General features: G+C 51.5%; 1 protein-coding gene and 1 pseudogene across 2 annotated transcripts; both read left to right on the top strand.

The window, feature by feature from the left end:
• Window positions 1-4,135: 4,135 nt before the first annotated feature.
• On the top strand, window positions 4,136-5,257 carry FOXE1 (forkhead box E1; the record flags this gene model as incomplete). The annotated part of the gene is made up of 1 exon (XM_082842077.1): window positions 4,136-5,257. The coding sequence occupies one exon, from the start codon at window positions 4,136-4,138 to the stop codon at window positions 5,255-5,257; it is 1,122 nt and encodes a 373-aa protein (XP_082698203.1).
• A 9,004-nt stretch (window positions 5,258-14,261) lies between these two features.
• Window positions 14,262-14,648, top strand: LOC309964568 (ribosomal protein eL22-like 1; annotated as a pseudogene). Its single transcript has one exon. The product of its transcript is annotated as a ribosomal protein eL22-like 1 (transcript).
• The last annotated feature ends 1,473 nt before the right edge of the window (window positions 14,649-16,121 follow it).

The raw sequence follows: 16,121 nt of genomic DNA, 5'->3' as shown, positions 1-16,121 counted from the left end.
TACCAAGCGTAGGGTGGATAGCTAGTAGGAAGCAGCCACATGGCACAGGGAGATCAGCTCGGTGGTTTGTGCCCACCTAGAGGGGTGGGATACGGAGGGTGGGAGGGAGGGAGACGCAAGAGGGAAGAGATATAGGAACATATGTATATGTATAACTGATTCACTTTGTTGTAAAGCAGAAACTAACACACCATTGTAAAGCAATTATACTCCAATAAATATGTTAAAAAAAAAAAAAAAAAAGAGAGGCTTCAGGGCCAGGAGGTAAGAAGCCTGAATTTCCTGAGTTTCCCTTTCAGTGTAGAACCTCCTCTGCAAGACTTTAAGCAAGCCCCTTCGGCAATCTGGGCCTAGTTTCCTTCCAGCTTGAATTTCCAAGATTTCCTTAAGGAGAAGAGCAGGTTACCTCTGCATCTGCATGAAGGGGCATCTGGGTCAAGAGATATGGAGGAATTTTCCATGACTCCTTGGATCCCCTCCTTTATATTTACGAAACCCTCTGAGGGCACTTCAAAACTCAGTAACGCAGTTAGGGGAAGAGCTACCAGTATCTTCTACAGATCACCAGCACTCCTCCCCTGCCCCCAAAATTGAACATAAAATAGCCTGTGAGGGGACAGGTTTTTCCAAAAGGTTCTGGGGATACATGCAGGGCTGAAGGCGGCTACAAAGAGGATGGAAATCACCCAGCACCCGCCTACGTCAACACCAACCCACCCCTGCTGGACTAGAAGAATGATTTCCAAGGGACTGGGACCCACTCCACAGCTTTCAAATGGTTCTCAGTGGGGTCTGTTACCCCTAAACACGTTAAGGAGCACTGCACCAGAGAAGAGGGGAAGACTGGGTGAGAGGAAATGGAGGAAATGGCCTGGCACCGAGGGGATCTTTATGTATAGTTTTGATCCAAACGGGTGAATTGTCCCAGTTCACTCAAATCGTTTAATTCAAATTTTACATCATGGATTCATAGAATCTTCAAAGTACAGAATTTTGAAATGTGTTATTAGAATAAAACATTTATGGAATAAAAGTTTTAGGATCCTTTGTTCATGAAAATCTTAGAATCATAATCTTAATAAATCTAATCTCAGGATGCTAAGGCTTGGTCTGTTGCACAGGTGTAGCTCAGTAGCCGCAAAGTTTGAGAAAAAGGAATCAGTTTTCTAGAATGGGTCCACAGTCACAGAACAATGAGGATCAAAATATCGTGAGACATGGAGGTTTCTAACCATAGTAATTTGAGCTTAAAAGTCTCTATCATAAAGTCATTAAAGCATATGGTCACAAATATTATAAGAATTATTAGATTATTTGAGTTATAAAATAGTGGATCTAGAACTAATATTTTAGAATTAAATAAGAAGAGAGATGTGGATTTATAGGACCCAAATCTTCCAATCAGACATTCCTAGACAGGAACTCAAATTAAGTTATATGTACCTTAGAGCTGCAATAATATCTAAAACCTAGAGAAGCTACAACTCCCAGTAGTGACATCATATTTTCAGGCACAAAATCTTACTCCCAGCATCTTAAGATATGGGGAATACTCTTTTACACTCTGACCAGAAGCTTAAAGTCATAGGAATATAATCACAGTCAAATAATTTAGACTTCTGGTCATGGAATCTTAGAACTACAGAATCACATTATTTGATTTATGGATTCACGTTAGGATAGTGGTCCAAAATTTAACATTTGGAAATCTGAATCTTGGAAATACAGAGAACCACAAACTCCAGTATTAAAAGATTGCTATAATGTATCTGGTTAAAATGTTAAATATTTTTTTTCCCTTTGAAAAAACGTAACAGGATGCAACCTGGATTTTCGTAGCTTCGTTACTTTGGAAGAAGGAAGCTGGGAGGTTTCTGAGCGAGTGAAAAGCCTCTCGCGTCTTTCGAGCATGAATCCGCCGAGGAAGGTCTTCATGCAAACCGTTCAATTTGCTTCCACACCCGGGTCGCCGGAGCGAGGATCTGAACTCTTTGCCTCTTTCTTCCGAAGGCAGTTGCCCAATGCTTGGTGGGGCTGAACCTGCCCGGAGCTCATCTCCACGAAGAACGCGACTAAATCCCCTGAAGGCCGCCGCCCGCACTCTCGCGGCTCTCTCCGCCCAGCCCTCCACCCGCAGCCCCGCGGAAAGCTGCGTCTCGGCCGGAGCCTGAAATCCTAAGGGTAGAACGCCCCACCCCTGAGATCCGCACATGCTTTCCCGCCCCCAGTTCTCAGAGGAGAAAATTTAGGGCTTGTGACCGGGAAGGGACAGGCCCAGGGTGTCCCTGCGAACCCAGACCTGCGGGGCCGCCGCCGCAGGCGGTCTTGAGCGAGGCCGAATCAGGGCTTAGGGAGCTGGCGGGAAACGAACTCCGAAACTGGACACCCGCGAAGCGGACGGGTCCCGTCTGCCCGCCCCTTCCCCGGGAGACTCGCCTACCCAGAGCGCCGCCAACCCCGGCCCCCACCTCTCGAAGCCCTCCGTCCCGCTGCGGGAAGAGGCTGCTCGGCTGCCCCCGGAGGTCTTGGGAGCCACTTGGAGCCTTCCTGGCTGGGCGAACTGGAGGAGAAGGTTGCCGCGAGAGGCAGAAGCCTAGCCTCCATCCTCTTTAAGCTGTGAGTCACTCCACATCATATAGAGAGGGGTCCCGAGCCACCCAAAGATAAAAGATTGGAGGGCGGGGGGGAGACGTGTTGCGGCCTTTCCCTAAATATCAGCAATTGAGATATAAAACCTCGGTACAGTGGAGGAACCCGGAACCCACCGAGGGAAAGTGGCTACCTCTGGTACATGTCGAGGAAACGCACTCCCACCAGAGACGCAGGCAGGTGTGAGGTTCGGCTAAACTGCGAAGTCGCGGTGGAACCGTGGCAAGTCACCTCCTCTATCGGACCTAGGAATCCTGCCTGAAGGATGAGGGACTGGATGGGGAATGGCCAGGGCAGCCTTGAGTTGGGGTTTGAAAATAAATCATCCTTGAAAGACCTTGGAAGCCAGTCACCTGGAGCGTCTTCTCCCTTCCTCGTCCCCCACCCTCAAGAACCAAGCGCCCCTCAGCCAATTCTCACCCTCTCCAGCCAAAAAAGGTGAGGCGAGCCCTTCCTTTCACCTGCGGGTCCCAGCCTTCTATAGAGGCTGGTAAAGTCCCGAAGCGCTGAGTTCGGGCGCCGAGGTCTCCAGAGACAGTTCCTGGCCTCTCCCGACCTCAGTCTCCCCGTCGGCGCGCAGAGAGGACCGGCCCAGGAGACCTCCAAGGGACCTCCATGCTCAGACCGTGTGGTGTACCCGCCGCGCCGCCACAGCATCTCCTACCTGGGGAGGTGCGCCGAGGCCCAGGGGGCGGGCAGTCGGGGGGCGGGCGGGGAACGGGCACCGCCCCAAGCTTCCTGGCGCCTTTAAGGAGGAGAAACCCGCGGAGGGAGGAGCCGGTCCGGGTGTGTGCAAGGAAGCGCCTCGCCAGCGGTCTTGGCGGCTTGAGGCCAACCCTGCGGAGAGGAACAGTCGCCGGCCACCCCGCCTGGCCCGCGCTGCAACCTCGCCGCCGTCGCCTTGCCTCGCCTCCTTGCCCTCCGCGCCTTCGGCGGCCCCGGCCACAGGGGCGTCGCCTAGGCGGCCCCCACCAGAGTGTCCCCACGCCTGCACTAACTGCTCTCGTTTCAGACCTTGGTGCCCGCAGCCTCCTCTGCGCTCAGGACCTCGACGGTTATCCTCAGATCAGCAGGAAGCCCAGAACTGATGCAGGCGCCCCAGCCCAGGACCAATTCCAGACCCCGTGACCTCCTGGCACCAGCGCGCAAAGGACCCTTCAGCCCGCGACAGGAGCCTCGTCCGGGTCCCAACGTCGCTGCTGGCGCCTGGCTTCGAGCTCCAGAACACGAGCAGAGCCGTCGGTGGGCGGGACACTCTTGAGCCTCTGTCCGCACTGAGCCAGCCCGGAAACTACGGGCGCCAAAGCTCCTGCGCGCCCCTGCCACGAAAGCTGTGCTCCCGGTGCCAGCTGCGAGGACACCCTGAGCTTTCTAAAGAGGGCCCCAGCGTCGGTTCCCGTTACCCTGCGTCCCGGGCCCCGCAGCTCCCAGCCCCTCGACAGCAGCGGGCAGCGGGGACGCCCCAGGGACGCGGGACGGCTGCGCCATGACGGCGGAGAGCGGGCCGCCGCCGCCGCCGCCGCCGCAGCCGGAGGCGCTGGCGGCCGTGAAGGAGGAGCGCGGTGAGGCGGGGGCCGGGGTCCCGGCAGAGGCCGCGGGTCGCGGCGCTGGCGGGCGGCGGCGGAAGCGTCCCCTGCAGCGTGGGAAGCCGCCCTACAGCTATATTGCGCTCATTGCCATGGCCATCGCGCACGCACCGGAGCGCCGCCTCACGCTGGGCGGCATCTACAAGTTCATCACCGAGCGTTTCCCCTTCTACCGCGACAACCCCAAAAAGTGGCAGAACAGCATCCGCCACAACCTCACACTCAACGACTGCTTCCTCAAGATCCCGCGCGAGGCCGGCCGCCCGGGCAAAGGCAACTACTGGGCACTCGACCCCAACGCCGAGGACATGTTCGAGAGCGGCAGCTTCCTGCGCCGCCGCAAGCGCTTCAAGCGCTCTGACCTCTCCACTTACCCGGCTTACATGCACGACGCGGCCGCCGCTGCTGCTGCTGCCGCCGCCGCCGCCGCTGCCGCCATCTTCCCGGGCGGGGTGCCCAATGCGCGCCCGCCTTACCCGGGCGCTGTCTATGCAGGCTATGCCCCGCCGTCGCTCGCCGCGCCGCCCCCGGTCTACTACCCGGCTGCGTCCCCAGGCCCATGCCGCGTCTTCGGCCTGGTGCCTGAGCGGCCGCTCAGCCCAGAACTGGGCCCCGCGCCGTCAGGGCCCTCCGGTTCCTGCGCCTTTGCCTCGGCCGGCGCCTCTGCCACTACCACCGCTTACCAGCCCTCCGGCTGCGCCGTCGCCCGACCTGCCAACACTTCCGCCTATGCGGCCGCCTATGCGGGCGCAGACGGCGCGTACTCGCAAGGGGCCGGTAGCGCCCTCTTCGCAGCGGCTGGCCGGTTGGCCGGGCCCGCTTCGCCCCCCGCGGGTGGCAGCAGTGGCGGCGTCGAGACTGCAGTGGACTTCTATGGGCGCACATCACCCGGCCAGTTCGGAGCACTGGGGCCCTGCTACAATCCTGGTGGGCAGCTCGGAGGGGGCAGTGGAGGCGCCTACCACGTTCGCCATGCGGCTGCCTATCCAGGCGGAGCGGATCGGTTTGTGTCCGCCATGTGAGCCGAGCATACAGGCGAAAATTCATAGATACCTCGACTGTCTTTACGAACTAAGTATTCACGAAACCTGAGGACAGGACTGGAGAGAGAATCGAGTTGAAAGCCACATGGGAGGGACCGAGCCGGAGGTTCAGGCGCATACTCCCTGTGCACCGTGTACACACCGGTTCGCTTTGAAAATGGGAGGAAGTGGGGAGAGGCATCCTCGGCCCACGGACTGAGACAATGGACCCTCACTGAGGCGAGGCTCCAAAGGTCGTGCCTTTCTGACATTCTGCCGGGGAGGGTCCTTGGCTCTAAAGGAGGCACAACGTAGTGTCTACACCAGAGTCTAAGGGAATTGTGGAGAATCACATGACTTCACTCTTCCCCGTACTTACCAAAACCCGGGTCTTTTTACACAGTTCCATCTCTTGTGCCTTTGACTACGTTATTACAAATAAAAGGCTCCGATAGTGTCTTCCTAGTTAAGGTGAGGACAAATTTGCAAAAGAGGTAACCATTTTTTTTAATGGGAAAGATCTCTGCTTCGCCTGACCAGGGGCTGCTTTTCCCTGCCTCTGAGAACTGCAGACCTGGCTCTGAGTCTGGACGGTGCCCCAGCGCCACAGTGTAACCCAGTTCCATCACGCACACCCCCAGTTTCCCCATCTATAATACAAGAGGGCTGCAGAATTCAACCGTCCCCCATATGATCTTTGAGGGCCCATCATGGTTGTTGCATATCTGGCAGCATGGGTGGGCCACCCAGGGCCTAACCCTATTCCAAGGAATGGAAACAGAGCTCATGGCAAGCATCTCTGGATTAGCTCCAGGCACCGGTTATATCATAATTTCTTGAATCTTTCGAGCATGATGTGCTGATCACTTGGCAGCTCTTACTGCTGGGTCCTAAGTGCGGTTTTCCATCGAGGCAGGTAGAAATACATTTGTGCATTGCCCACGCTTTCTTTTCATCAAGCAGCCTGGGACCCAATGGGTGAACTAAAATTCAAAGAGATGACAGGACTCGAGGGAGCCTGTTGATGACAGTTTTCATTTTGTTGGGCTGGCTCTTCCATCCCTGGTACCCTCTGCCGAAACTTGGCAGCCTCCTCATGCAAAAAGTAAAGAGAAAAATTAATTGGGGCCATCAGTTAAGTAAGCTTTAGAAAGAAACTGGTGTTTAACTTTGCTTTGTATCCTTTATTTGTTTCAAGCAACAAGCTGACCAAAATCAGAAAGAAAAAAAAAAAAATCCAACCATTTCCCCACCTTTCTCTTGAGAAATCTTGTAAGTTTCGATTCTGTAGCAAAAGTTTCTAGCATTAAATATTTCAGAGGCTCGGTGTGCAGCTTTCAGATAAACCTGAGTGTTCAGGTGAACTGTTTTAATAAAGATCTTTGAGCAAGTGAGTTCTGACAAGAGAAATGCAGCCTCTTTCTGCAGAGTTAATTTGCTAGGGAAGAGTGGGGGGGGTGAGAAAGAAGACTGAAAACCACTGGTAATTTTTATTTTTAATTCTGGGGATTGCACTATCCTGTTCACAAAGACATGTGAATGTGATTCAGTCCAGACGGGTATTTGTCTAAATAAGTGCTGCCCAATAGAAATATAATGTAAGCTCCCTGTGTAATTAAAATTTTTCTGGTAGCTGCATTAATTTTAAAAAACAGGTGAGATTAACTAATAATATGTTGTATTTAACCCAATTTAATGTCCAAACTATCATTTCAACATATAATCGATATAAAAATTGTTGAGATATTTTACTTTTTTCATACCAAGTCTTTAAAATCTAGAGTGTATTTTACACTTACAGGTCATCTGTTTGGACTAGCCACAGCCAAGTGCACAGTAGCAGTGTGTGGCTGATGGCTACTGTATTAGACAGTACAGGTCTAGATGTTGGTCCTTCCTGAATTTGATGGTGGTAAATGACCACCTGGAGGAGGGGGCAGCTGCAGCACTGACCCTATTGCCAGTGGGTCCAGATTTCAGACCCAGCCCTGTGACCTTGGAAAAATCTAGGTGTTAGGCCTCCCTTATCTCCGTATGGATCCTTGCAGGTTGAAATTCAAAGGTTCTCCGTGTGCAGCTAGACAGTGTGGCTCTCCCAGGCAGAAATCAAGATGCCTTGCCTCGTTGGCACTGGCCAGAAATTGAAAGCCCTCCACCCAGGGGTTTTGTCCTTGTCTTCCTAAAGCCCGGCAGGGGGATTGGGGCTGGAAAAGGGCAGTCTATGCGCCCAGTTAATGCAGCGGTTGAGCCTTTCTCCGTGTTTTAATTACCAAGTCCAATGCTTTGACAGCGCCATTAACGTTAATCCAGTCCTTTCCCTAGTGTCGTCATTTGTGAATGGGAATTTGTGACCCCTCCCTCAGAGTCCACCTAAAGTTAAACGAGTTAAGAGGGATAGAAACGCTTTGTAAACTGTAAAGCGCGGGGCACAGGAGGGAAGAAGGTTTTAACATTTAAGCGCCGCCTTATCCGGAAGTCTCCTGGAGCGTCGCGGTAAAGCCGGGGGAACAAGAAAGACAGGGAGGGAAAGCGCACGCGTCTTCGCCCCCAACTCTCCTTGTCAACTGGGACGACAGGTGAGATCGACCAGGGTCTGTGCCCTGAGAGAGAGGACGCTGCGAGGAGGGAACTGGGTATACAGCAGGAGCCAGGAGAGACAGCGAGACCCTCGAGGTGTTGAAGAGAGGCCCTTCTCGGCCTCCTGCCGGCCGGCGACACCCAAAGCTAGTGCGCCACCCGGCCGAGCCAGAAAGGACGCTGCGCAGGCGAGGGAGCGCCGCCCTTCATCCACCGCCGGGCCGGGCGGGCCCTCCAGTCCGCGGGGCTCTAGGACATTGAGAACATTCACTGCTGCGTCTTGGGACAATCCAACTCTCCGAGTCCCCAAACTGTGAAATAGAACCTCCCCGGCTCCCCGTCTAGGGGTTCAAAGACCGGAGGTGCGTTTCTCTTTTTTTTCTTCCTATCTTGAATCCAGAGAAATCGTTTGCCCCTCTCTGAGCCCTGCACGCCCACCCCCACCCCACCCCCGCCGCCCCAGGTCTGTGAGTAATTAGATGCGTTCCTCCCTAATTGCCCAAGGCTCGTTAGAATTCGCCCCAGAGCTGTAACATTTTCTTTCAAATTAACTTTGCTCGCAATTAAGCTTAGGAAACCAGCAACAAAAGCAGACTTGGCCCGAGGTCGTTTACTACGAAAACGGATTAGGGAAATTTCTTCCCCAGTTTAAGGGGAAAGATTCCTGCGGCCAGAGCTTTGGGGGAAGAGTTCCCACAGCTGAGGCCAAGTGGGAGTAGGAATCGGCTTGCGGCGGTTGGTGACGGCATTGGCCTTCCTCCTCATCGCGGTGATTCGTGCGCCAGAGGGTAACCTCGCTGAAAGGAATTCAGGAGGGTTTGGGCTGAATTACACACCCTTGACTTGAAGCTGCTGTACGTAGTTACAGTTCATCCAGCACGTTCATAAACATAATCTCATTTACTAAGAACTCTGTGAGAATTTTTTCAAAATTAATTTTTTTCTTATTAAAAAATTGGTACACGTTCATTGTAAAAACAAACAAAAAATACAACTTAGAAAGAAGAATCAAAGGAACCCATAGTTCGCCCAGAGAAAGCACAGCAAACACCTCAGTGAGTATCTTTTCTAGTTTTCGTTTTTGTTTTTCCTTTGCAAGAGGCCTGAGTCTCAACTCTGTCACTAAAATGCTGTGAGGTCTTGAACAAGCTTCTTCCTGCACTGCGTAGGCCTCAGTTTCACCATCTACAAAGCTGGGTGGCAGGTCCCTTTCACCCTCACAAACTCCCGTTTTTTTGGTCATTTAAATCCAGGATGCACTTCTCCAAGCGCCAGTAGAGAAGCTGAGAGCAGGAGGCTTGCCCTCCCTGCTGTTTTGCACAAAACATTAAGGCCCTGAGGCCTTGAAGCTCTAAGTGTGGGCCACAGACTAGCTGCATGGGCATCCCCTGAGAGCTTGCTAGAAATGCAGACTCTCAGGCTCTACCCAAATCTACTGAACCAGAACCTGCAATTCAACAAGACCTCAAGCGATTCATATACCCTGGGCAGAGAGGCAGAGCTTTAGAGAAGCGGGGTGGGGGTGGGGGATGTTATGTTGTTGAAATCAGAGACCCCAGAATAACTTCCAGAAGGCTCCTGTTTCTCAGCAAGAACCCCAACCAGAGATGGCTGCAGAGAGAAGAGATGGCTAGGGTGCAGCCCTTCACCTCCTTCCTTGGGTGTGCTTTACAGTCTTGGAATCCTAACCCTTGGAATGCATCTCACCTCATGTTCCCTGTCTGATAGGTGACCATGACAATGACATTCACTGAGAGTGTATCTGAAACCATCTTGAAAGCTGGACTGTCAGAGCCAGAGCAGGAACCCAAACTCCTGACTCCCTGCTGAGCCACTGTGGGGACCTTGGGTTCTGGTCTCTGTGCCCTCCATAAGCAGCAGTCATTTGCCCAAGTACGGATGAAACTTGGCAACTTCAACCCCAAGTCTGGGCTTGTTGGAGTTCAGGAGAAAAATAAAGCTCTCTTCTCAGCAGGAAGAGGCCCCCACCTGTGAGTCCATCTGGGCTGAAGGATCCTCCAGTAGAGCATTTAAGTACCCCTCGTATGATCCTGGGCATCCTAATGAATCCTCCCCCACCCCAAACGTCCACGCCTTCCTGGAGAATGTGGTCTCTGTGCTCACCCTGCTCCTGAGAAGTGCGGACTCCTGGGTGGGGGTTGGCATGACAGGACAACCGGGGGAAAAAAGGCCCTGATGATAAGGAGCATGTACCAGACTGGGCTCTCTTCCCAGGATCACACAGCCACTCAGTGGAAGAACCAGGACTCTCATCTCAGTGCTCACATGAGTTTTCAATAATAGGAATAAATAGGAATACCATGCGTGCGTATAGAGCTTCTATAGAGCTAAAGGGGCACAGGACTTACCCAACATCGCATAGTGTCCAAGCCTGGCTAGAACTTACGCCTCCCTAAGGGAGACTGCATTTGATTATCACCCTCATAAAAGGCAGTGTGGAAATGGAAGTAATCAGACGGGGGGGCGGGTGGTGAAGGTGGGGGTTGAGGGAGGGGGAAGGAGTGCAGCTGCGGGAGGGCCCTCCATTGTATGGATGGGTAAACTGAGCCTGGGATCAGCTAAACAAATAGCTTAGAACCACCCAAAGGGAAAGCAGTGTGACTAGTGCTTTTCAGCCCAAACTGAGCAGTGAATTAAAGGAAAAGCAGGGCCCACAGGTTGGGTGCAGTGAGGATAGGAGGTCTTTAACAAGTTTGGTGCCTGTCCCTACCCTCCTTCCAGCATCTTCTTTCCAGGCTGAGGCCAAAGCCAGCCTTTGCAGAGCTCCTGGGGTGGAAAGGATGACTGCTCCCTATGGAGCTCCCCATGCCCCTCTGCCAGCCTCACACCCCCTCTTCTGACAGCTGAGGCTCAAATTTCCAGCTCAGCCCAGAAGGGTTAACCTGGTGCAGAAGCATGTAGTCAGAGAGGCCCTGGGGATCAACTGTCAGCCCCTCCCAGGGTGAGGAAGGGATTGAGAGGCGGAATCAGGGTGGATCTCAGCCCTGGTGCAGAGCACCAGCTTATCTCACTATCTGAGAACCTGGAGCGGCTTCTCCCAGGAGTGTGGGCAGAGCAGAGCCCCAGCTATGATTTTTTCAGGCGTGGAGGCACTCAACAACCAGAGATAACGTGTGAGAAGCACAGCCTCATAGAGCCTAACTCTTGCCTCTGCTCTCAACCCCAAGCAGCTGGCCGAGCCCTCCCCATGGATGCTCCTGCCTCCTCCCTCCATTCTGCCCCCACTGCCAGCCTCACTTCCTGAAGCTGAGCTCCAGTCCTATGGGAGCAGGCTCCCTGCTGTCTGCAACAGAAAGCCCAAACTCCTCACCTGGCACTTGGGACCCTCCATTATCCTCATGCCAACCCTCTTCCCAGCCTCATCTCCCATAGTTGCCCTTCCTACACATCTAGGCTCCAGCCAACACCCCACTTGCTGTTCCCAGACACCCCTGTGTGTTCCTGTCACCATGAATTTGCTCTGACCATTACCTCTCTAGGAACCCCCTAACCCCATCTTGCACGTCTAAGGCCACCAACCCAGTAGGAGGCCCCATCATCTCTCTCCTGGATCACAGCATCAGCCTCCTAACGGGGCTCCCTGCTCCCTCCACTGCTCTCCTCAGTCATTCCCCACAGCAGCCAATGTGTGATTCAGCTCAAACATCAACAGATCATGTCACTCTCTCGCAGAGGTCCAGACCTCAGGACAGGGGAGTGAGATTAGGAGCATGGCATGTTCGTGAGCAGCCCCGTGAAGGGTTTCTTACACTATGAGAAAATTAGACTTAATATGAGCACTTTCAAAATGTCCCCCTCCCATGTAACACTTCCCTTTTATCCTAAATTTCATCAAAGCTTCATAATTAACCTTGTGTGAAGTGGGCTGTGCCCACATTTTTCCTGCACCCGTGCTCAAAAGAAAGAACAATGTCTTATCATGGGGACTGGGCACAGGGGTCTTGATGGTAGAGCTCAGATGGAGCATCTTGAGGACAGCCATATAGTGGACAACTCTGGACAGAAGTAAAGCAATACCCTCTCTGGCATATTCAAGAAGAAGTTGTGCCAGACTGCTAGCTGTCTACCCAGCCATTTCCCCCCCCTTCTTCTCTGCTCACAAGACCCTGATTTTGTTCAGGTTGCAGTTGGTCATGTGTTTTAGGGGAAGTCTTACCCCTTGGAGTATCCACCGGCTCAATCTGGACTTGTCTAAGGTAAACGTGGTGATGATTCCATCACTCTTGCCAGTGATTATTGAGAAACAGGCACAGGATACTTTCCAGGCCAATGAGATGTCCAGAAAAGCCTGCTCAGGGCTTCTGGGAAATAGTTCTTTGTTCTTAAAGAGACAGTGGGAGAGAAATAGCCATTTTCTTCCTCTTAATGTTGTTAGAGTGTGACTCCTGGAAGTGTGACAGACATGTTGGGCTCGGAGGGTACCAGCCTAAGAGAACAAGCCAACCTGCTGAGGATGGCAGAGCCAAAAGGTGGGAATAACCTGGGGGCCTGATGATATCAATGAGCTGCTGAAAGAACCAAACCTGGAACCATTCTTTATACCTGTGGGCGATAACAAATGTCCTCTAAGTTTAAGCCTCTTTTCTTTGGGCTCTGTGTTACTTGCAGCCAAATGCATCCTAACTAATAAAGGTGACCCTTATGGGGCAGGAAAAAATTGATTCTTGGTTTTCCCTTTGAGATTTCCTTTGCCATTCTTATTAAAAAAAAGAATACAGCTGAAAGGTTATCTAGTCCCACCCTTGTTTTATAGAAGGAAAAACCAAGGACCAGAGAAGGTAACGGTTGTACAGTGAGCTAACACCTTAGGCCCTTGTCCAGGGCTCTCACCACACCATTGCTCTTCCCCAGCTTCAAGTGGCTCAGCCGTGGCACAGCTGACTAAGGTAACCCTGACATTACCCAAGAGAGGCTGTGTTCAGGGTGTACCAAGCGCTTCCACATATGCTGTCCTTTGGATCTTCACAACTGCCCTGGGAAGTAGCAGGTTTCAGGTGTATTTTTTTTTTCAGATGAGAAAACTGAGGTCCAAGAAAAGAGGACAAGCTCAAGGTCACAGACCTTTGCCTGAGAGGGATTCAACCCAGGTGTAACAAAGTTCACAGCAAAATGAATCAAACGTGAGGATTTTTCCTTCCTGGATATGGGAATCAGGAGACTTGCGTGTTGGTTTTGACTGCAGCTCTGGGGAAATCCTGTCTCTTTGGGCCTCTAAGTAGGGTGGATCCTCCACACGCCCCTGACTTACCTCCACAGGGCGTGTGAGGCTTAAAGATAATGTCTGCAAAGTGTGTGGATCTGCTTGCGTCAGATCCTACCAAGTAGGATGGTTAGTGCCAAAGCTGAAGGGGACTGGCTGTTGCTTAAAACGAGCTCTACCATTGTGGGCCTCTTTTCACCCTCCTATCACCCCACCCTGACCCTCCCAGCTTCAGCCAGCATTGGTCCCACCAAGGCGAAAGCTGCAGGAGCAGGCCCGTAGTTTGCAGAACACCTGGGAGAGGCTGTGGGTAGCTGGGTAATTTCCAAATTAGTTGTAGGAGAAACCTAACAAAACAATCTGCAGGCTAAGCATCCCCAGAGCTCTCCATGAGACTGACAGCCTGGAATCCAGCAAGTACAATGCACCGACCACAGGCGGGAGGGCCCTTCCTCCTTGGCGGGAGGAGGGCTGACTTCCTTCCAGCAGGGGCCCGTCCAGGCCTGCAGCGGCCTGATAGGAGAGCGAAACCCCAGAACTGAAACAGGCTTTCCACCCAAATCCCAAACTATAATGAACATAAACGACTTTCCTGAAACGCTACTGCAAGGTTGGCTGGCCGGAGAGTTATGCGCCCTGGTAGACACCTCACTTCTCAGCAAGGGGCTTTCAGGTCTCATTTTGAAGATTCCCTCCTGAATCCATCCTCAGGAAACCTGGGCTGTGCCCCCACTACTCCCTGTAGGCTACACACAAATGCACAAAATGAACCTGGAGTCTGATATACTGTCAGTAATGGTCAAATCTGAACATTGTTTGGTACTTTCCTATTTTCTGAGAGGCTGCCTGCCTTCGTGAGAAAAGCACTGGTTCAAGTCCTGGGTCTGGTACCAGGGCAAGTCTCAGCCTAAACTTCCCCAGCAATAACATGGGTGCAACAGTGCCTTCCCTCTGTGATACCAGGCACAATGGCTAACATTCAGTGAGCTGGCAGGGCAGGCACTACCTAGTGCTTTTCAGTCTCCACAAAATCTCCTGGGAGATAGTGACCATGAAGTAAGTATAAGAAATGGTAGGAGCAGTTTGAAACCAGGCAGTTGGGCACCAGAGCTTCTAGGTGATAACACTTTGCATCATGAGGCTCCTGGTTCACAGAAGCACTAGGCTAGAAGTCAAAAGACTCAGGGCTGCTCTCTGATTGCACGGCCGGCCTTCAAGATGGTGCCGGAGAAAGACAAGAGGCCTAAGAAGTCAACCTGGAAGTTTAGTTTGGATCTTACTCATCCAGGAGAAGATGGAATTTTTGATTCTGGAAATTCTGAACAGTTTCTACGTTGAGAAAGTTAAAGTTTTTCCAGGAAAAACTGAAAATCTTGGGAATGTTGTTCACATTAAAGCCTTCAAGAATAAAATCATGGTTGTTTCTGAGGAACAATTCTCTAAAAGGTATTTGAAATATCTTACCAAGAAATACCTTAAAAAGAATAACCTTGGTGATCAGCTTCGGGGGTTGCATCTGATGAGGAGACTTACGAACTTCGTTACTTCCAGATTAGTCAAGATGAAGGTGGATCTGAGTCTGAGGGGCAGTGAAGCCATCCCTTATAGGCCTTTGCTTGCTGATAAAACAAATGAAGCATACAAGACAAAGAAACATCTAGAAATTGACCCTTAGATTATCAGTGAATGAAAAACACTGTACTCAGGTTAAGCGTTCATCTCTTTAGGTGTATGCTGTTTACATGGTTCTTTAATACTTTCTATAAGCAATATTTAAATAACTTATAGCTGGTAGAATTTTTTCCAGGATTTCTGAAATGTATTGCTTTTTAAAATGTCCTCAAGTTAAAGTGTATAGTGTAGTATAGGAAAAAATGAAGCACAATTTTGGGTATAACTTTAAATAATAAAATATTTAAAATTAAAAAAAAGAAGAAGATTCGGGGCCTCACCCCTCCACAGCCACCAACTTTGTGTGTGACCTTGAATGAGTCCCTTGCCTTTGGCAGTCCCATCTATACACTGGGTACATGTGTGTGCCTGGGGGTTTTCAAATGGACTCTGGTGTCCCTTTAGCATAACCTTTGGTGAATCTGAGTCCCCCTCCCCTGAACACAAACATGAGAATGGAATAGCATAATATGAAAGTTTCTGTAAACTGTAGTGTGATAGTTTATTTCCAAGCCCTTCCATGTCTTTATCTCATGAAGTTCTCAAAACAACCTCAAAGTGATTGGGGGTGAAGTGAAATGGGGGAAGTTTTACTGCAATAGTGTTTATAGCATGGGGAGCTATAGCATGGAGGTGGCCCAAAGAGGGGTCACCAGCAATTTCGATGGAGCCCACACTAGACTTGGGACACCAGGCTCTGACCCAGTGCTCTTGCAGTTACACTGTGTGAATTATTACAAATGAATGGATACCCACAGCACTTTAATGCTGTGCCTGGCATGGTGCCTTGCCTGCAGTAGTGGGTGCTCACAGCATGCAGACCTAGGAAAGTGGCTTGGTAGTATGAAGTATGAGAGCCAACCCCCACCTTGGTTACTCAGCCTGGGTCCAGGGGGGCTTAGGATTAGTACACACCCAGATCTGGGCCCAATCTTACAGGCTGCTCAGACCCAGAGTTCTCAGACATAGCCTGGGTCCCCAAGTCCCTGCCCTCCGTCCACAACCTATTAGGTTCACCTTCTAGACAGCTGACGGTTATCCCAGGCCTGATGTGCCTCACACCCCACCTGTCCCTCCCACCTGCCCCACAGGGTCTCACACTACAGCTTCCAGTGATCATCCCTCCCGGTATTCACAGCCTGTGTAAGCCCCTCCCACTGAGTCTAGTGACTTGCTGCTAATAAACAGGATATGGGAAAAGTTATAAGATGTCCCTTCCATGATTAGGTTACAAGACACTGTGACTTCCGTCTTGCTGGCACTCACTCTCTTATGTGCTCTAATGAAGCAGGCTGCCATGTTGTAAGATGCAGTACGGAGAGACCAAGATGGTAAGGAACCAAGGGACTCATGAGGAACTGAGATCTTAGTCCAACAGCCTATAAGAACTAAACC

Source organism: Leucopleurus acutus, assembly GCF_964270905.1.
Source record: "Leucopleurus acutus genome assembly, chromosome: 7".
Taxonomy (NCBI): Eukaryota; Metazoa; Chordata; class Mammalia; order Artiodactyla; family Delphinidae; genus Leucopleurus; species Leucopleurus acutus.
The sequence above is the reverse complement of the archived record's forward strand: the minus strand, read 5'-3'. Positions and strand labels throughout refer to the sequence as shown.